This window comes from Falco peregrinus, chromosome 1 (genome assembly GCF_023634155.1).
Source record: "Falco peregrinus isolate bFalPer1 chromosome 1, bFalPer1.pri, whole genome shotgun sequence".
NCBI classification, from domain to species: domain Eukaryota; kingdom Metazoa; phylum Chordata; class Aves; order Falconiformes; family Falconidae; genus Falco; species Falco peregrinus.
Window position 1 is genome coordinate 53,115,025 of NC_073721.1, and position 22,006 is coordinate 53,137,030.

The 22,006-nt window shown below is 38.6% G+C and overlaps 1 protein-coding gene across 13 annotated transcripts in view; it reads left to right on the forward strand.

The window, feature by feature from the left end:
- The window catches only part of RALGPS1 (Ral GEF with PH domain and SH3 binding motif 1), a 120,311-nt gene that overhangs the window by 80,693 nt on the left and 17,612 nt on the right, over positions 1 to 22,006 (forward strand). For 10 of the 13 annotated variants that reach the window (XM_055793870.1, XM_055793871.1, XM_055793872.1 and 7 more), the window contains 4 exons: positions 4,221 to 4,358; positions 6,029 to 6,122; positions 14,455 to 14,522; positions 20,741 to 20,809. In XM_055793870.1, coding sequence (XP_055649845.1) covers positions 4,221 to 4,358; positions 6,029 to 6,122; positions 14,455 to 14,522; positions 20,741 to 20,809 — 369 coding nt within the window. Of the gene's footprint in view, positions 1 to 4,220; positions 4,359 to 6,028; positions 6,123 to 14,454; positions 14,523 to 20,740; positions 20,810 to 21,140; positions 21,948 to 22,006 lie in introns of those variants that run through there. The other 3 variants (XM_055793881.1, XM_055793879.1, XM_055793880.1) reach the window with 3 other exon arrangements.

Sequence of the window (22,006 nt, forward strand, 5' to 3'; positions counted from 1 at the left end):
TTTTGGTAGTAGGTTGGTTACATCTGCCCGCTAATGAATTTGCTGAAAAGCCAGAAATGTGAGTGCATCTCAAGTCCTCAGGCTGGCTTACCCTTTTCTTCTTGAAAAGCTTTTATAAAGCTGATTTAAGTTTCTGGTTTGTGTTGTTGTTTAAAACGTGCAATGTTTTTGTTCTTACTCAGTTTATTAAACTGGTAATTTAATGCTGTAGAAGAATCTGTGTCAGGTTCTAGATTTCACCCATTACTCAGATGAGAAATCTTTCATTTGTGCCTGAGAGTGTGTTAGTGCATTTACTTCTGTGCAATAGGATTTCCCATTTGTTAGTCTTCTAATTTTATTTGGTTGCAAAGTGAGGGACACTTCTCCAGACCTGTGGGTCAAATTCATTATCATTACCTCATTCTGTTGTCAGGGAGGGGTGGCTTATAAAGAAGACAGGTCATATTCTTCTCAGAGGTGCCCAGAAAAAGGACAAGAGGCAATAAACATTGGATATTAGAACTGGACACGAACAAGAAAAACTACTGTTAGAATGGCTAAGGAGCATTCGACCTAAGTTGGTCAGAGAGTCTCCATCCCTAAACTTATAAGGCTCTTAGCAACCTTTTCCAGCTTCGAGGTAGCCCTGCTTTGAGCAGGAGATTGGACTAGATTGACCTCTGGACGTACCTTCTGACCAAAGTGACCCTGTGATGATGACTAATGCCAGCACAAAGTGTGCATAAAGTGCCACCGATTGGAATCCTAAGATTCTAGTTCTTCTCTAAAAAAATACCATTGCACTGCTATAAAAAAGTATTAGAGAGTTTTTTACAAACGTTAAAACTCAGAAAACAAGAATGATGAGATAAATTTCACCCACCTTCTTTGCAGACCAAGATCAGAAAAGGAGTTATGTATGTGAACTAATAATAGTAGGAAGAAAAAAAGAAGTTATTGGGATAGAACTTTAATTTGGGTAATTCAGGGTATGTTTAAAAAATCATTGTATCTGATTAGTCCAGAAAGAGCAAAGTTATCACTCACAGGAAATACTGATTTTTATCTGAAACAATTAATATTTGTATATAGCTAATAGTAAAAGAGTATCTTCCACAGATCACTTAGTAACTCCTAATACATAAGGTGGTTTGCAAACACATAAAGCACACTTCTTGATCCAGTCCCTAACACATACATAAAGGATTAGTATGGTGTTCTGTTTCTTTAATCTACTTCTCTTCTACTAGCAGTTGAATTCACACCAAAAAACCCTGCATAAACCCAAGACTTACATCAGGTTAGCTTTCTGGGATCACACTACTGTGTTTGGGCTTTTAGAGCTTTTAGTTTGGTTTTGATTTCTTCCGTGATTTGGAGGAAGGTGTTCTGTGGGATGTTTGGGGAGGATGTGGATGTCAAGTCAGACTTCTGTGACACTATTCACAGCAATTCTAGTATTTTAGTTAACGTTTGTGTTCTGTGATGTTTTAAGACATTTTTCCATAGTTCATAGGAATTGAAAAGTATAAATCTTACTTTATTGTGACAGGTGTCAGAAAGCATATCCAGTGCTGTTACTGAACTATTGGAAGAATATGTGAATTGAAGGGTAAGGTGAAACGTTGAAAAAGCAGTGTGAAGGGCTCACATGTTACCATTGCCGTGTGCTGTTTGTTCCCAATGGATTCCAGCTCAACAGAAACTTTACAGCATAGTTTCAGAATGATTCTATTTCAGATCTAACAGAGGATTAGAATATTTCTACTTGCTTGTTTTTAAAACTCTTCTTGGATGGAACATGATCTGTTGCTACCTAATGTTCAACATCGATAGCTGTAAGATTTCAAGACACCCAGAGAAAGGAGCTGATAAGAGTGGACCTTAATAGAGCCTTGTCTCAAAACAGGTACATAATATGTAGCTACAGAATTTAGTTTGACCATGTTTGTGTCAACTCAAAAAATTTGATGAATGTGTCCCTGCCCTTAGCTTGCAGTTGTCTCTGTATGATATGCAAAAATCAGATAAAGGACTAGTGCTTTGAGCTGCCTCTCTGGGCACAAGCTTTCATGCTGTCTGGAGTGCTTAATAGAATCACAGCGAGTGACACACATTGTTGTACAGAGGGGGTTTGGCTTTGTTCTGTTTCTTTTTTTATCTCATACAGAATCATTAAATTTTGTGATGCAAAAAGATCGATTTAGTCCTGATAAACTTAGTTATATTTTGCTCCAAGTTCACTGTGTAAACTGTGGTTTCCTCTTTGAAATGCACATCCCACAAAATCTGATCTGCACTTCAGTTTATCAGTAGAAGTTAGAAAACTGAAGACTCTACAGGAAAGATTTCAACTGTAAGTGGTATTACAGTATTTAGGTTGCATCCACTTCATTCTTATTTATCACTACTGGCAGTGGCTTTGTGTTTGTGTAAATTTTGTATAAATTGTGTGTAAACCTGCATTCAGAGGTAATTGATTACAAATTCAAGCATTTCGTATTTCCTGCAGATTAAGCGTGCAGTTATGAGATTTTTTTTTTAATAAAAAAAAAGTAAAACCTAAGTTAAGAATGGATGAAGCTGCACTTTCTTCTTTGTATTGTCTGGTTTGGGTATCTCTGGCTGTCGCATGGCTCCATGAAGAGGCAAAAGGGCAGCAAGTCTCCTTTATACGGTGATTGCCCTCACTTATTTCAGAAGGTCTTATTCACAGAGTGCCCATGTGGCTGAGGACACACTGAAGATGAAGTGTGTTGTAACTCTGCCTCAACAGACTAACTGTTCCACTTCCCTAAGAGATTAAGTACTGTGCATTACGACTTTGTTCCTTCCCGTGTTCTGCACCCAAGGCCTGATCAACAGAGAGCATAGCTAGAAGTCCTAAAATAAATTAATTTTACACACACGCTCATAGCCTCTGTACCCCTTCCCTGCATTCATACAATTGAAATACTAAAACTGATTAAAGTATCCTCACAAGAGCAAGTGTTGCTCTTCCTCATCTTCATTTAAATGCATTCAGTTCATTACTGAAGTAAATAGATGGGCCTTGCATTATGCTTTCATAGTAGCTTTCATGAGTCTTGCAAGACTGTGTTGCAGAATTGCCTTTCAGTTTTACAGAGTTAAACTTCCTAGGCGATCTTGGTGACGGTTCAGTTTTCTCAGACTCGATGGTTGTGCGTTTTATGTACTACCCCCCTTGGGCTGTGATTGCTCTCTAACTGCTCTAGGCTGTAAAAGAAGCCTGCTGCAAATCATAATGGTATGTGCAGTACTGAATGGCATGTGTTGATACAAAGCAGTTGGGTACTACGCAAGAGATGTTATACTGTATCATGAAATCGTTTCAGCCTTAAGCCTGCCTTTTTCTTCCTTAGATATTTGTGAAGGTAAAAGTACTGTACAACAGAGACTAAATCTGCAAAATACCTGCCTATCAAATGTGGGATGTAGGTATATTTTTGATGGTGATGGTAGCTAACGTCTTGCCACATGTGACTTCTGTATATAATGTGCTGCTTTACCAACCAAAAATGAAGTTTTGTCTTGTCAGGCAGTGCTTTGGAAAAGCGCAATACAAATTAGAACAATCGGCATTTTTAGCAACTACAGTAATCACCATCTTTCTGTATTTACTAAGAAATATGGTCCTAGGCAGATAACTGCAATTTTTTTCAGTTAAGGAATTCATAAATAAACCCCTTTTCTTTTATGTTTTTTTAAATCATGACATAATCAAAACCTAAACATCATCTCCTGTTGTCTTGCGGCAGACGCAGGCTGGAGCCCCAGCCGAGGCGCAGCAGTGGCTGTGCGGGGAGGAGGGCCGTGCCCAGGAGGTGCTGCGCTGCGGTGCTGAACTCGGCTCGTGGCCCAGGCTGCTGGGCTGCCGTCAGCTCCATGCCAGCTGCCCGTGCCACCATCAGCGGCTCGTGGCAGCTGTTGCTCTGTTCTCAGTGTCCTTGTTATGGTCCTGCAGACTGCTTGTAGTTGACGTTAGCTTATACAAGTGCACATGAGCAGAATTTTTCTGTCCTTTTTTAAGAGGTGTTAGCAAACTCAAGCACTAATTAGGACATTTTTCAACATGCAGATCCCAAGCTCTCCTTTGTTTAATGGGCCCAGACCACAGTGGGGCTAAATAGCTGCTGTCTGTTGTATTTGTTAAAAATTATGCAGCCATTTCTGTTTGAAACACTAGATCAATTGGTTGATTGGTTTGTTTGTTTCAGGAATTTATCTCTTGGATTTAATCTACATTGATTCTGCATATCCCGCTTCAGGCAGCATTATGGAGAATGAACAAAGATCCAATCAAATGAACAATATTCTCCGAATAATAGCTGATCTGCAAGTCTCCTGTAACTATGGTTGGTAAATCTTGTTATACCTATTAAGCCTTAACTAAAATTTTAGTTTAGTACAACATTATGAAAGCCAGTGTCAGCCCTGTGTGAAGGCAACACAAGAGACTAACGTTGGTAGAACTGAACACTAGTAAATGATGTGGCTTCCACTTCCGTGCAGTTTCAATCTTATCAGTAGATTAGGCAAATGAGCATGTATCCTGAATTGTAGAAGCTGTTTACAGAAGTTGTGCAGAGTTTAATGCTAAGTATGGACATGACATACTTTCAAGTACAGCTGTTGCATCTGGATTATATTCTACTTCCATCCCAGGCAGTCAGAGAGAATTACCTTAATGTCTTTCCTTTCCTTTACAGTAGATATGATGTCTCTGGAGTGCAGAATGTGTTAATTTCATTAGCATTTTATTGTTAGCATCCTGATGATATGTTTACAAAACAAAATCCACATATTTCAGTCTATAGAACAGTTGTTAAATTGTGTGTTAAGCTTTTCCACATACCTCACTTGTTGATGAAGTGAGGAACATGAGGGGGCTGCTTCTTTCTCTTAACAAGATTTTACTCCGAAATTCAGTTATGCAATTCTAGCCTGTTAGTGAAGCCTTATGTCAAAAAATGTGCTGGTTTTGGAGTCTTGACAAATACTTGGTGTACTGTTGCTGACAGCATGACTTTTGATTGCTTAAACATGAAACAAGCTGGAAAACCTTGAGAGCAGCTGTGCAATTAAATACATTCAGAACATTTAAATGCTACAGTTTTGGAGAGTTTTGAACAGGAAAAAATTTAAATTAGATTGTAAGAAAACGAGGTGAGAAGTTACTTGTGGGTGCCTACGTATCCAGCCCCTGTCCTTTGTTGTCAGCTTTGGTATTATAAAGTATTTAAAGGTAGGGACTAGGCATAGCGGTGCAGGATTCTGAATAGCTAGGTTATTCAGCTGTCACCTTCGTTATTTTAAGTTTCATTTTGTCTTACAATACTTTGACTGACAAAGAAGCCTCATTATTTCATTGACCCTTTCCTTTTTACAGTTTTGGCATCTTCCAGCATTGCTGTGCATTAATTTTGAGTACTTTTGTTAAAATCAGAATGAAAATTATTATATGGCCTTGAAGAAACAATATTCTGGAATACAGGGGCCTTTAAAACAGTTGTCTTTATAAGAGCATAAAAGTTGTTAGATGCTGCAAGGCGTGTTCCTGTCCCTGTACCAGGCACCAAAGAAATTTTCTGTCATTCTGAACTTAGTGTCTGTCTGTCTTGGCATTCAACATTGTAATTTTTAAGTCACTTCATGTTTGTATGAGAATCACTAACAGCCATGGCTGCAGGCTCCAATTTCCTGCAGAACAGTAAGCACAAAATTCAAGCAGGGTTTGCAGCAAGTAACTCTTTTCCACCTGTGAGACAGTATATAATAAAATCCACTAACTTTCATTATGATGAAATGCATCGTGTTTTCTTCAACAACTGAGCATCACTTTTGCTCAATCAAATCTGTAACATCTTAGAGTCAAAGTAATGCTTCTGCCTGATTGGTTCTTTAAGAAGGTTCAAATTCTCTGATTCCACAAAGATAGCCTTAAGAACCAGAATAAAACCCTGAAAGAATAATTAATTTTGGATTACGTGAATGTTCTTTTTTTGTTTGTTTGAACACTGCACAGATCATCTTACAACTCTGCCCCATGTGCAAAAGTATTTGAAGTCTGTCCGTTACATTGAAGAACTTCAGAAATTTGTAGAAGATGACAATTACAAGTAAGTACTGTTCTGTTCTGCAGGTTTTGGGGAGTTTAATGGAGAGATCACTTGGCTGGTATTAAGAATTGAACAAAAGGCCATTGACTGAAGATGTTTTGGGGTTTGTCTGGTGTGCTTAATATTAGAAATGGAGCGGATAATACCAGCATGCCTGAGTAAAATCCAGAATGACAGTCTTCCTTTACGATGCCAACCAGATTTCCAAAATGAAATATCTTTGTAAAAGTTAAAAGCAGATGAAAATCGAGTATTTATTCTGTTACATCATAGTTATATTCTGGGAATTTTGTTCCGAAACCCTAAAGCCATCTCCAACATGTCCAGGATTGATTCTATGCTATTGTAAATAACACATTAAAAACATCTTCCAATTTCAAATAACTATTTTTTATAAGCTGATACATAAGGTATGAACCTGACAGTTTGGGGGGCTTAAGCTTGTTAAAGTAATGATTACAGAAGTGGAGAAGAGCTAACCCACACAATGGTGTGAAATAGACACTGTAGAGCGCACTTGTCAGTATCTGAATGTGCTCCAGTAAAAGAGGTGATAATCCCTGTCCAATAATTCTGAAAGAACTAGCACATTAAATCATAGGTCTAGCAGCCAAGGTTTTAAATAACTCAACCAAGGTTGATGCAATGCTGTATAATTAGCTGTTGACAAATATAGTACCTCTATTTAGGTGAACAGAATTTAAAGTATTTAAGGCAACCAGATGTTCAGTAATACAGCGGTGTTATGAAAGATTTTAGAATATGTTTTGGAGAGCAGGATTGCTAATGAATTTCTTAAAACCAGTCTTGTTACCAATTTTATTAAATACTTCAGTTAAGAAATTGGTCTCAGAACTTGTGTGTACTTGGACCCTATGCTAATGAAACAGTGTTGGAAGGGTTCTTGGAAATAGAATACGATTTGGATATCACAAGGAAGAATTAGGTGGCCTGATGACTAAAATGATAGTGACACAAAAATCAAAATGTTACATACTTACTCTAACAATAATTTATAGTGTTTATCAGTAGATGTGTGTCAGAAGTGAGATAAAGGCACAAAAAGACAAATTCATCCCTCTCTATCAAATACAGCGTTGCTATAAAAATTTGTTAATACTGCTTCAAAAGGAACTTGTAAGACCTTATGTCGAGTACTGTATGCAATTCTGGCCATCCATGCTTATGGTGGGTTTAAAAAAATGCTAGTGCAATCAAGTGAGTAAATTCTGTCTTGTAACACCAAAATGAAAGAAGTAGGTTTGGCTTTAGCCTGGAAAAGAAGTTTAGGTAATATGGTCGCTCTGTATCAACACAATTGGGAGAAAATAGAAAATAGGGAGGGTAAAGAGCAATTTAAACTAAGTTGTAATGGTAGCACAAGGATAAATGAGTACAAAAGTTTAAGCTAAATGTTGAAATGTGGTTCCTAACTAGCAGAGTAATGGAAGCCTGGAACAGCTTCTTAATCAGGTAGTGAAACAAATAATTAAATAATTTTAAGTCGGAACTTGATCAGTTAATGAATTGAAGGCTACCAGTTAACGTTTGTGAAAAGAAAAGAACAGATTCAGTGAATCAGAAGACTGCATATTACCAGTGTGGGGTCGTGTATGTACAAGCGTAAAGAATGCCCTGCCCTAACCATTCTACATTCGCTGCAATTATAGCTGATATTGCTGGCGTACAGATGCAAAATCGTACTGAGACACTTCAGGAGAAAAAGATAACAGAGACAAAACCCAACATTTGAGCATAGCATGAGTCAAGCAATTTGTCTTTTCTCTTTGATTTTGAACATAGCTGCAGCTGGCGGTAACTCCAGTGGCCAACGCTGTGCCACTCAGCTGTGGGCAGGGCAGCATGCATACGGTGCTGCTCCTTGGCCAGATCTGCCAGTATGGATTCTTGTGATAAACGTGTGTGGAACTTTGCTTTTCCTGAGAGAAGAATACTAAAAGTAACACCATTCAGACGAGGTATTCTTTTGGAACTGAGTATTATCAGGACATACTTCAAATAGAAAATGTCCAGAATTTGTCCCTTTGCTTAGGGTAACCTTCAGCAGCAGAAGCTGAACCAGCATTGGGTCGTTCACTGCAGGGGATCCCACCTGCCTGTGGTTTGATAGGTTTGTGCTTTTGTGTCTGGTTGATCACGCATACTAAGAATAGTGATGTTTCTGTAGGAAAACTACTTGGAAGAAAAGAATGTGTTTGTGTGATGTTTTTGTAGCAAAGTTTATCTGCTTCATGGAATTAGAATTCCTGCCAGGGTACGAATGATAGAATGCGTATGTTCTTCCTTTTCTCAGGCTCATGACATTGTATGTGTTTCGCAAATAGGAATGCACTGCGCAGCAGATGCGTGTTGAGGTCAGGCAGTCCAAGACTTGTGTTAAGGGTAGTCCGAGACGTAAATCTTGGTATTAAAATATAACAAATGGTCATTATTTACAAATTTCCTTACATACTTCCATGCTTTATTGAAGTCGCAAACAGAGCAAAATTAAACTGAGTAGTAATTTGTAAAGGAGAATTGTAGTTTTATACAGCCCCTGGATTAGATTCAGGAAATGGGTCATGTTGCTTAGTTCGTTTTTTAGGAGGAGTTCCCTGATGATGCATAATGTTAACGTTATATACACAATAGCTTTCATGAACTGTAGATTAAACAAGTGTTATCTCTAAGTATGTGATGCTATAACATAGTATTTGGAAAAACTACAAATCATGAGTAATTCCAGATCAAATTTGAAAATAATTTTAACTTTAGCAGCAACCTTGCTGATAATGCTGGAAGATATTTGCTGTATCTTAAAGATTGTTTAGTACTTTTGATTTGGTCACTTTTGAGAATATTTCAATCAAACTTAGTTTTCTTTCTGGGCTTCACTGTGGCAAGGAAAAACTGAAGTCACAAGACATATTTAACAGAGGGAAAGATTTGCGTCTTAGCTTAGTAAGGTTGCTGCAGTTTATGTACACTGGAGAACTGTGACCTTCTTCTACCATGTTTGTTTCATCAGAATAAAGCTCGTAATTTAAAAATTTGTATTCATCCAAACTCATCACAACTAACCTTAAAAAGAACTCTCATTCCTCTTCAAGCCTTTGTATTTGATAAGAAGTTTTTGGATTTAGTTTTGAATATTTGATTTCACATTTTCGTCTCACTTTTCCCTAATGCATCTTGAGTTTCATAGCATTTTCTGGTCCCACGCCAGAAGAAACTGTAACGCTTCGAAAGGCAAAGATTGCTAAGTTTTTATAGTGGGAAAGGATCTCCTCTCTCTTTTTTCCAGTGACTGCTCTTTTTGAGCCAGGACAGCGTTAGCCTACTCTAAAGAGATGCATGCTTGACCTTTGGCAGGGAGAACAGAACTATCTCAGTACCAGGCTGTCAGGGAGAAAAGCTTAGATAGTTGCCCTAAAATGTACTTGGCAGGATCCCAGCACACGTTTTGCCAAATGAGAACCTCAATTACACTGAAAAGGAAAATTTGGCAGCCCCTTTATATAAACAGAGCTTTTCTCAACAATTTTTTATGCCAATCCAATGGCTTGCTTTAGGTTCGTGCCTGTCAGCAAGTAGGAACACTCCAGAAAACCCCTGACAATGATGTCATAGCCTAAAAATAACAGATCTTTCTTGCTCAGCCCATATACTGTTCTCTGCAGAAGCCGAGAAATTGTAACATTTGCTAGTTACAAGACTAAGGGGGCAAAAATAGGACCTAAAGCATCAGGATTCCTTCCAGTTATACCCAAAAGGTGTTGCTGATCGTTAACCTCAGGGCATCCTTGGCAGACAGTGGGCTTCAGAGGCACCAAGGTGCAGCGGCTGCAGAAGCTTCTTCCTCTTCCAGCAACGTAAGCAGTGATCTGTGCAGAGTGCTTGGCCCAGGTGTGCAGGTTTTCCCCGAGCCAGGCAGCGCTAGCCAAACATCGTGACACCGTGCCACATCCTTTCCTAACCTGCCATGCCTTGCAGCAGTTCTGAAACAAATTTTTGCTGACCTTTTGGTATCATCAGGTCAGGCCTGGTATTCTCCATAGTTGTTCTTGGTCTAAATTGGCCTTGCTGTTCTCTGCAAGTTGTTCTTTTAATAAAGCCAGTTTGAAGACTATTATCTGTATTACAGTGTTACCTGGACAGGACAATCAGGATTGGAATCCCATTCTGTAGGCTGCTATCTATACATACAATTCAGTTCTTTAGAGCATATTAGGCAAGACACTGATATTACCATACACTAGTAAGAGGATTTGCAGAAAAATGAATTAAAATTTAGATTCAGATAGTCAGAATCCTATTGAAAGTGTCCAAGAGAAATTAATAGGCAATCACAACATAATACTGACTCCTAACAATGATGGTGCTATAAAAGTGCCAGCTGTACTGTTGTGTTTTTAGTCTTACAGTAACAGGAATTGTATGGCAGGTGCTTAAAATATTAGTACTTACGACAGTGAACCTTGGCCACAGTCCATCTTAAATAGGCCTCCCAGGCAGCTATACTCCCTGGAGCTTTTCCACCAAGAATGGGTGTCGAAGGCAGGGGTAGGGGGAAGCCTTCACTGTTAGTCTGAGATTTCTAGTGCTCCGGTGGCCATATGGATCCAATAGCTATAGTTTTAACTTGGCTACCTCATCCACAGGATGTTCTCAGGGACACTGAAGCTTCCAAAAACTGTTGGACTTACTGTTTAAGTGCTACACAGGCTCAAAGTGTCCAGATATGTCAGACCCCTTTTGCATCGTACACAAATGCTGGTCAGAAATGCCCTGAGTGACAGCTTTGAGGACCACACTGCTTTATTGCAACTTAGATCTTCCTTGTCTGAAGAAAGATGAATAAGTTTTGTTCAGCCTCCTCATGGAGCTGCTAAATTTCTTGTTCACGAGAGGCTATTCTGTGTCTTCATTCACTTGCTTAACATTAGGTGAACTGAGTAAAAGTAGCTTTACTATCCTAGCAGTAGTTTCATCCTGCAATGGCCAGCATACTCCCATGAAGAAAAGCAATCTTCAAGACTGGCTACCTATTTTATTTTCTGCATTATGTTAGGTTCTTCTTTTCCTGCTTATTGAGAAGGTTACTCTTAAATGAGCTATATGGTGGTACTCAGTAGCAGAGTGTTATTTACGACTAGGTTTGGGTAGAGGTCCAGTTTCCTTTGCAGAGTATACCAGCCCTAACACATTCCAGAAAACATTTTTAGTATCAGGCTTCTAAAAAAGGAAAAATAAATTGTTTATGTCATCTTTTTACTATCCAGGAATGAAGCCTTCAGTTACTACCCCTGTGCCTTGTTCTTTAAAAGCTTTGCCTTAATTCCTGAGGGTAAATTGATCATTTGTTTATTCAGTAAATCTCTGTGGTGGATTTTTTTTTTCCTAGAAACCTTACTTCTAAATTTTGTTTCACTTTAGGTTGTTAATACTAACTCCTTAGTTTGGGAATTTCCATTTCTAATGGGCAGTTTCTGAGGCTGGTATCTAGGATTTATCCTGGCATGTCTGTTAGCTGAACTCTTGCTGGATAATTTTGGAATGTTGAAATTTCATGTCAGCACTTAGACTTTGCACTAAGAGTAGGTTTCCTCGCCGTGGTAAAACAAGGATTTTGGTTTTGCAAGGAATTCCTGAAAAAAAAATAATGTCTGACAGTGCTGTGATATTGGACAATTTTAGTGACTTCTGAGATGAAGTTCTGATCATATACAGGTGCAAACACACAAAAGAGTGTCTTCACGAGCAATGAGTGGTTTATTAGGCATGCTGGAAGAAAGGTAGTTTTTTACTTGTAGTAATACTAGTGGGTATCATTGGCAACAGTGAGCTGTGAGAATATAATTTGGTATGTGATGGATATGAATGATGAACATTGGTTATAAGCACATTGGGGGTCAAAGTCTGCACAGACCTATTGATGGTATCACGCTAAACCTCAGAGGGGCCAAAGATTCTGACTCTGTGAGTGCTACTTGGGAGACATTGCTCATGCTGCTGGCATAACTGTACACACATGTGGCAAGGTGAGAGCAGACGAGCATGTGTGTGCATGCATCTAACCTGTGCTCAGTGGAAAATGCAGTGTCAGAGGAATTGCAAAAATGAGTTTGGGTGGTGACAAACAAGCCAAGACTGGTTGAAACTGTACTGATGTCAGTAAATTTCTTTTGAAATAAAAATGGGTTTGATTGTTTCCAGCCTTCTGGGGAGAGAGGGAGGAGGAAATAAGGTTGGTCCAGGAATGACATCTCATTGTCTGATCATATTCCCTTTTCTCACCATTTATTTTAAATATTGTGTTAAACACATCAGCATAAGTATTTTATATTTACCAAAACTCAATTTTAGGCTAATATTTATTTGTTGTTCTTTTAATGCATCCTGGATTTTCCTAAGTTGAGCAGCTAAATTGTGTTTTTGTCACTTTGAAAACATTGCAGACTTCTGACATTGTTGAAGTCAATGACCAAACTGTCAGAGACTTAGCAAGGGCTGCGAGCTCTGAGTATACTCTAACATAACCAAACAGATAAGGAACAGTGTCTAACTTCACATTTTCTAAAGAGTTGACCAATGAAGAGTGATGTAATCTCATTTTACAGTACTGAAGACTCACTGGTGACTTGTCAGTGAACTTTTTAAGTGCAGCACACACCACAGGTGCTTTCTATCTTGTGTAAAGATACATGCCTTTTAAAAGCATAAAGGTGTTAGGTCTTACTTTCTGCTGTTACCTTCCCCTTGTCTTCTTTACAAGAATAGTTTTAAACAGAAAGAGAGAAATAGCATAGTGCAAGTTAGATGGAAGTTGATCTTTCTTGCTTTTGTCAGATGCTCTTGCCTTAAATCTGGTAGCAGGTCATGGCACTTCCCCTTCTGTACATACCGTAGGCAGTATTTCACCTGTGCTGTTTTTCCAACATGAAAGAGTTTGGTCTTGGAAGATAAATTCACACAGGAGGGCCCCATTTGCAGGGAAGAACTTCATTAAGGTGGGGGGGGGGGGGTTTGCCATTTTTCCATACTGAAAGGAATTCCCATATGATTAATACCTGAATTGTGCGCTGACTTACATTACTGCAGCTTTCTCATTGTTGGCTTCTAGTGGAGGCATGTTGCCACTCCCTGGTCACAGAAATCATGTTGACAGAAAGAAGACATAGTCTGGAAAGGAGTGGCTCATTACCTACTTGAAATACATCACTTTGGATAGTTAAAAGAACAGAAAAACAGAAATGCTAAAACATGAAAAGGAACCATAGGTTTGTTAACTAACTTCACTCTAAAACATAGTTGACAATGTGTGAATACTGTGGAGAATGGACCGGAAGGTATTCCCCATAAAACTCTGTGTACAGGAAAGACAAGGTAGTAAGGAACGTGACACTTAAGCCATACATGGTATTTTAGAATGTGATAGGTTACCCCCCCCCCTCCTTTGCATGTTTTTTTCTACAGTTAGAAATGCTTTCACTGGTGTTTGTGTACATCAGTGTACTGTGGGCTGCAGCTGGAAACCTGCACAACTTTTTTACATGTTAATGCTGTGCAATGACAGCTGTTATTTCCTTTGGGTTTTTGCCTACTCCATTAAAATTTACTTAACATTGTAGTCCTCCATACTTTTTTGTCAAACTGGTACAGAAAAAAGGACCCATGAATGTCAAGAGTGCATGAACTTGAGAGGTGGCAGAAGCCATAAGCACTGGAAGATCAAGACGTGTGTTGGAGTGCTGAGATAAGGCAACAGTGAGTGCATCCATAAAACACTTGGAGTGAGGCAGAGGGGCATATAATATTCTAACTTTCTTCTGATTATCTTCTTTTACTATTAAGTGTTGGTCACTCTACCCACTTACGCTCCTTCTCTATAAGCCATAGTAACTAATATTTCCAAATAGCTATTTCTGAGTGCACATTTCTACATGGTAACAGAATAAATTCACTTTTTGTGCACAGAGGAAATAAAATGTTTGCTATTAGGTTTGTATCTAAATTGACTAACTTTTGGAGGGTGGTTTTTTTCCAGGTGAAAGACTGTATGAACTTCAGGTTTTACACTGGTAGGGAGTATAAATATCAATTTCCATTTCTGTTTTCATAGATGTCCCTCACAGTTTCTTTCTTGGATCTAACAGGTAGTGATTTACTTTAAAAAAAAATATTGTTTTGTTAGATCACAAAATAAATAACTGCACTTCCAACAAAGTGAAATTCCTGCTAACCACTGCCAAAATAATTACTTTCTTCAGTTTCTTTCAAATTTTATTGAGAAAATTTTTTTGTTAATTTCTCTAAAAACTTGTTTTTCCAGATTATCATTAAGAATTGAGCCAGGTAACAGCTCTCCTCGACTGGTTTCCTCCAAAGAAGATCTTGCAGGTATAAAACTTCATTTAAAAATTTGAGTAAGGAAATAATTTTAATTCAGAAGTCCTCCACTGAAGTATATGGGAAAACCTAATTTGTATCGGAGAGTTTTTGGAGGAATTAATCAGTTTTAAATACGAGATTTTGTTGCAATTACAGAATTATCTTGTAAGGGTTATCAGAGAACTGATCCTTTTCCATGCGTATGCCCAGTTTCAGAACATCCTTGGTCCAGAACACCACCCTTCTGATGGTTATAAAAGATCTGATTTTTATTGCAAATTTCTGCGTAGCCAGCTTGTACCTGGGTTAGTACTGTCCTTTGTCTTAAATAATTTTCTTCCTTTATGATATTCACCTTTGGAGGTTCTTACAGTAACAAATTATATCACACATATCAAGATTGCTTTCACACATACCAGCATTCATTTGACTAGGCAAAACAAATCCATTGATCTTGAGTGAAAACGCCTTGATTTCAAAAGTGATATGTAATTTGCAGAGATTGTAGAGGAGGGATGTACTGTTATTTGTCTTTCCAGAGAACAGGTTGACCTCAATGGCAGAGGGGAGCATTTTTAAGATGATTTATTAATGGGTTTCACATTTTTAATAGGTACCATAAAGCCTATTGACATTCCTCTGCCGAGACTGAAAACTCGGCTACAGTGCAGTATGCCTAAAATTAATCCCTGGCATTGAGCAGTGCTAATTGCCAAGGTTGCGAGTATTGATACCAAGTCTCCCAGTAACCTTGTTAACATTTCAGAGTCTACTGAGGGGCCGTGATTCCCTATAGTATTGCTGTGAGCTGCTTTGTCCAGAAGCCAAACCTGGTAATTCGGAGGTATTAACAGTAGCATAAGTCATCAGTAAAGATTGCTGACTTGTATATGCACAGTCGCAGTTTGAGGGATAACACAGGGTGAGTGTTTGTTAGCATTGGAACAGAAATCAGATCCTGGTTTTTTTTTTTTTACAAATGCGTACATTTTCATTACCATTTAATAAGTGAAGACGGAAGAGCACTCTTTCGGTACAAACAAATCAATGCAGTCAATAACATGGGAAATTCTTTCAGGTTTCTGTGTGAACACATAAATTTGAGACAATTTCATTGTGTAAAGCTGGAGGACAAAAGATTTGTAATAGCTTTTAGCAACATTTAAAAAAATGACAGTACCATCCATAATTTGACCAAAACAAGTCAGGTGTAACAACACAGTTCATTTCTATGAACAGGCTAAACAAACATCAGATATGTGAAATGTACTTACTACTATAGGAGCCATTAGCTCAAAAGCTGTTCTGTTTAAATCTCTTAAACCTGAATGGCCAATTTTCTGTCTTGTAAATTACGTTAAACCATGTGTGGATATGAAAAACCCAAGGGGTCTAGAGCACATCTGACAAGCAGTTTCATTTGGCATTCAGAATGTCTTTTCTTACCAAATGAGAGACATGCAAAGTGAATGAAAGAGAGAAGGAAAAAGGAAGATGCTAAGTATGGAAAGAGAAAAAGAAATAAGGGTGTTTTTCTTCCGCGTCCCAGCTGTTCGTGTTGGGTGCTGTGAAACCCTTTCTCAGTATCACATGGCCAGTCAGTTACAGGGAAACTCTCATTTGTCAGGATTGTGAGTGCTGCTCCCAGAGTCACATAAATATTTGACCTGGTCTTCAGTCTGTGCAGTTCTAAGGAATAAGGAGTAAAATCTATAGAAATAATAATTGGGAAGAGAACATTTCTTCAGGAAGGCACTTTCTCCCTCAGTGCTTAGTATTATTAATTGTAGTGTAAAATACAAGGAAATAGGAGGAATTTTTTTAAAAAAAACCAGGTAAGTTCAAAAGGAGTTCTGAATTAAGACATTCTTTGTACATATGTATGTTGGGTCTGACTGGGTAGGAGTTAACTTTTCCCATAGCAGCGCTCACAGTGCTGTGCGTGGTGCTGGTACCTGGAAGGTGTTGGGAAGGCACCGGTGTTGATGCTCGCCCAGCAGTGTCAATGCTCACCCAGCAGTGTCGGCGCTCGCCCAGCGGCCAGGCTGTCTCTGCCAAAGGCTGGTGGGAGCTTGTGAGGCGAGACTGCCAGGACAGCCGGCCCGAGCTGACCACAGAGAGATCCCCCCGGCCATACGCTGTGCTCAGCAGGCAGAGCTAAGGAAAGGAGGGAGGGCATTTGTCATTGAGGTGTTTGTCTTCTGAAGCAGCTGCTGTGAGTGCTGAGGCCCTTCTTCCCAGGCAGGGGCTGGACACTGCCTGCTGATGGGAAGCAGAGGATAATTTTTTTTTGTTTTCGTGTGTCTGTGTGTCTGTCTGTGTGTGTGTTTATTTTCTTGCCTCCTGTCCTGTGGAGGAGGGGGAGTGATAGAGCGCCTCGGTGGCCTCCTGGCAGCCAGCCGAGGTCAGCCCACAACCTCATGTAATAGGTGATTTTACTTCCATGAGGATTTACTTTCTCAACCTTGAAATTTAAAACTAAGTAGTTGTTCTCATATGATTATATTTTACATATGCAAAGCAGACATACACGTGAACTTTTTTGTTTTCTGGGTTTCACTTTGTATTGCTCCTGTTTAAATGCTTTACACTAGGGTTTTGATATTAACATTTCATTAGGATGGTTGTGGAAGTTCTAACTTCAGTCATAGCAGCGTGGTTTGTGATTATGACCAATACTCTGCAGTTCTGAATTGAGGGCCTACGCTTTATTACAGCTGTAATGGAAGGCAATTAAAAATACAGTTCCAAAGTTGGAAACAAGAACTTTGAACCGTCCTGAGCCAGGCAATTAATATGGCTTTATACTGCAGTGAGCTCAGCTGGAGTCAACAAATACTGATGAGGACAATGTTCAGTAGTATCTCTTCAACTGAATGTGTGATCATATGGTATCTGGCAGTATTAGGGGAGGGTGAACTTCCCCTTCTGAATCTGCAGTTGTCCCTGTCTGCTCTGTAAAGTTGCTTTATTCAGAGTGAGAATTAATATGATTACTAGAAACCAAGTCTTGAATCATTCCGATTGCTCCATTCTTCTGTTAGTATTTCCTTCAAAAGCTTGACACCCTTGTGGACTGCTGTATTTCTTGCTTAGCTGGAGAGTTCTCACTTACTGCCAGTTAGACAGTGAATGCCACCAGCATTTTGTAATACCCACATGATTTTTTTAGTGACCTGCACATATGGGGCTGCAAAAATGCTACTAAAGGGAATCCAGTGTACTTTTTCTGAAAAAATTAATTCCTGGTGAAGGTTAGTTAAGTAAGTTAGCATGAATTCAAACTGAAATCTAACTAAGCATGAAGGCAATAATTGATTGTTTATTTCACAATATCAACAAATAGAAGTATAGCCATATGTTAGTCTTGAATAAATCTGAGCTAAAATACTCAGATATCAGTAATGAGATATTTGACCATGAAGAATTTAAAATCGCACATTTGAAGATATTTTGAGTCAACTTTATTTGAATTCAAATTATAATTTGAGATTATTTCCACTTTAGCCATTGTGTGCCAGGAGTAAATCCTTTGCAGTCAGCAAGCTGTAACGATAAGAGAAGATATCAGAATAGTTCAGGCAGTAATTTAATGTTCCTGTCAATCGTTTAAGGCATAGCCCGTAGGTGCAGTCATCAGTTCAGTTCTCCTGATAGTCTGAAAGTTAATGTGTTTCTAATAGCAGTAAGTCTAGTTGAGTTGTGCACGCGACATACTGCCTTCTTACAGGTTGCTGTGTGTTTCCAGATATGGAGAAAAAGCTTGATGTCACTGTTAATAATTCCAAAGTCTGTAATGGATTTGAGTGCAGGTAACAATAGTGTCTTCATGTCCTAAAGTGTAATTACTTGTGTTGATGATGGAAGTGGATTTTCCTTCCCATCATTATGACTTTATCTCCTACCCAACTTCAGTTTTCTCTCTTTCAAAAGAAGATTAACAGTTTACTCTAGCCAGGGACATTGTGGGTTTATTTTTTTTCCCCTTAAAGTATCTTTATGAGTGTGTGGCTCAATAAAAACAGTTAAATCCTTCAGTGTTTCTGTTTGCAAAGTACTGGAGAAAACCATGTGTCCATTTTCCAGTTTGGTTGCCAGCTGGTTTTCCAGTAAATTCAAACAGGAGGCAGACATCTGATTAAAGTGAATGTCTCACAACAAGCTATGTTTTGTGTATTAGTGGCTAAGATGGTCTCATTTAATTACCAAATGCATATATAATTGTGAATAGTGCTTTCACAGGAAGATTTTATGCCTTCCATAATGCTGCAGAGATTCTTGTCTCTTGCAAGTAGAATTTAAAAAGGAGCTTTAAATTGTATGCTTTAAGGAACTCTGTGATTCACACGACTTCCTTGGCAGCAAGTTAAGTCTGTTCATTCTGCATTGTTACAGTTTGCGAGAGAGAATGTAGCTGAGAGCTTACAGCATGCTAACTGTTCACAGTTTCCAGTTGAATTAGCTGTAAAAGACATCTGTGTTCCTGCAGTGCTGGCTAGGAGATGCCCAGTACATTTATGGTACAGCTATTAGACAAGATTGTTTTGGAAGGTATAACTCAATACATTTTCCCAGAACAAAAGAAAATATTCAATGTAATATATGGCAAATAAGTTACCCTTCTAAGCAACTGAAGTTCCTTAGGATTTGCACACCAAGTGTAGCTCAGTATAGAAAACTTTATGCGTGTTCTTTTATCATGTTAATGTTATTTTGAAAAGTTAAGGGTGTAGTGCTAATCAGAATATAGAACAGGGTACCTGTTCTCTGAAATACAGTGTTTATCCTGTCCTGGAAGACAACATGAAAAGATAAAATAATGTCACAATAATTACCATATCCAGAAAATCATACCTAATCCGAAGTGACTGAAAGGCTGGTCTTCATGATTCTGTGATTTTTAACAAGCCTCTTCATTGAAGTTAGCATTTAAAAATCATTTTTAGCAACAGCCGTGCCTCAGCTGTGGGACAGCCCTTATTCTGGGGGTTTCGTTGTGTGATAGTCACAGATGGACTTTCACCCCCTCCTTTTTTTTCCTTTTTGTTTTTTCCAAGTAGGTCTTGGTATAATTCTTGAGAGGAGAATAAGTAGACCAGAGTTTTTTTGTTACCACTCTGTCAGGAATCTGGAGCAATTAGTCTGAAATAGGTGTATTTTCTTTTTTATTGTTGGGGTAACATTCAGCCCACTATGCTGAGTCCATTCAGCTTTTTGATATGTAGGACCTAAAAATGTAGAAAATGTAGAAGCAGGAAGAAGAAAGACTGGGATATTTACACATTTGTAACCCTCTGAAAGTAGGTATACTACACTGATGACGTCTGTACAGCAGTCCCAGCATTTTAGAATGAAAAAAAGCAAAACCCACACCGTCATTTTCCATGTAAACACTGAGTTTGACATTTAATTTTGCCATTTGTTTTACTGGTTGCTTTGGCAACTAATAAATAGTTTGTGCTAAGTGCTTTAGCAGCCAATCATTCTGTGGAAATGAGGATTGTCTAATCCTTTTGCGAGTGCTTGGTTATTGCTTCATGTCCATAGTGTCTGCTTTTCTTACGCTGTACTTAAGGTAGAAGTGGAAGAATTAAGTTTTCGTCACAAAAGTTTACAGACCATCCAGAAAACTCTGCTCTTTAGTTTCAGACTTACATTCATTTCCAGTCTCTTCCTCTGTGATACTTTCCCTACAAATTTTTACAACTCATTTGAGTACTTTTGAAAGATATTAATACCAGACAAATGTGAGGGATTTACATGTTGTTACCAACCGCTAAATCCATCCAGAACTAGTGTCTGTGTGTTTTTTCCTAATAGACCAAAGCTTCACCAAAATTGCAGAGGACTGTTCTGTCAAACCAAATATAAAGTTATCAGGAAGAGAACGTTCATGCTTGATTTTTAACTTTACCACTTTCTATTGCTTTCTGTGACTTCCTACCAAGCAAGTCTCTTTAATGTCCTAGTTTACTGATGCTTATTTTAACTACCAAGCCATTACTCCCAAGGCATATTACGAATATATAGAAGAGCCAGAGGACAAGGGACTTTTCTGCTCTGGTTTGGTTTTGGGGTTTTTTTTTGTCTCCAGAGCAGTCACCTGGAATAATTTCTGCAAAAAGTGGGGTTTTTTAAAGGATTGGTTAATGTATTTTGTTGAACCCAAACTTCAGAGTTTCCCTGCAGCTATGCTTTCACAATGGGTATGCCTTCACTGCCAACAGGGATGTCATCCAAGCTCATGCTTTACCCTGCTGATCCAGCTGCAAGAAATTCAACATTTTTGCTGAAGTGTAAGTACCGGTTTTGCACATTCCACTCGCGCAGTGTAACTAACACAAATGCTGACAATTAGCGATTCCATAGAAGTAACACCTGAAATGGAAAGTACCACTTCCATTCAGGAAGCATTTGAAGGAAATACACTCAAGTGTGCTTGCTGTGCATCTGAACTATGTTAAGAGACATGGTTAGTTGATCTTGATAGAGTGGCGCAGCCAAAAGTGCCCCAGGTTTCTGGTGCCCTTGTCTAGTTTGCTGTTGTCCTTGCTAACTATATTAAACTTGCGATCTTGTCTGTACTGTAATTTCATCTTTCACTACGTTATTAACATACTTCCACAGTCCTACTCTTGGAGATACTGGATTGAGTACTACTGGGCAAACTCTGCTAGGACCTGTTTTGTACATTTTGATGCTTCATCTGTGAGTATCAACAGACTACCTTCTGTGTCCACATCACTGAACTGGTCCCTTTCTGGCAATCATAGCAAAAAAAGTAAGCAAGAATTGAATGGTCCAAGAAGATTGAACTAGTTCCTCACACATGCAGTCAGGTTTTTCATAACAGCAAGGGAGACAGAGTGAATGGAGCTGCACCTGCCTAAGCTGCACTGGCCCATTAAGGGATGTTAGTATCCTGAGGTAACAACCCAGCATGATTCACTGTTACACTTAAATTTATGGGAAGAAAAAGTATTGGAACTAGATGATCTCTAAGGTCTCTTCCAACTGAAACCATTCTGTGATTCAGTAATTCTGTAAGTTAACATGCCCATGTGATTGAAAGTTCTCTTTTTCATAATTGTTGTTATTGATAGACATTACAGAAGATTGACATACATGTCAGTGCTTATTTCCTCACTGTAAGCCATGCATTTGGAATTAACCTTTAAATTAATGCAAATTTGAACATAAAGCAAAGACTACATCGAGAGAGATGATACACACTGTGTATCTGTTCGAGGCATTCTTGGCGCTGGTAAATGGTAGCATTTGTAAAAAAAAAAATGGAGCCAAACTTCTTGTTACAGATTTGAGGAGGCTATGAAGAAACATCTTCTAATGGTTGTATTCTGTAGTCCTGTAAACATAAAATAGGTTCTAAAAAATAGAACCTAGAAGTAAAGTGAAGCTAAAGAATACCATGTACTCTGGGTCTCAATCTCTCATTTTTTGTTTGCTTGTTTAAGATTAGGATGGGAGGTTAC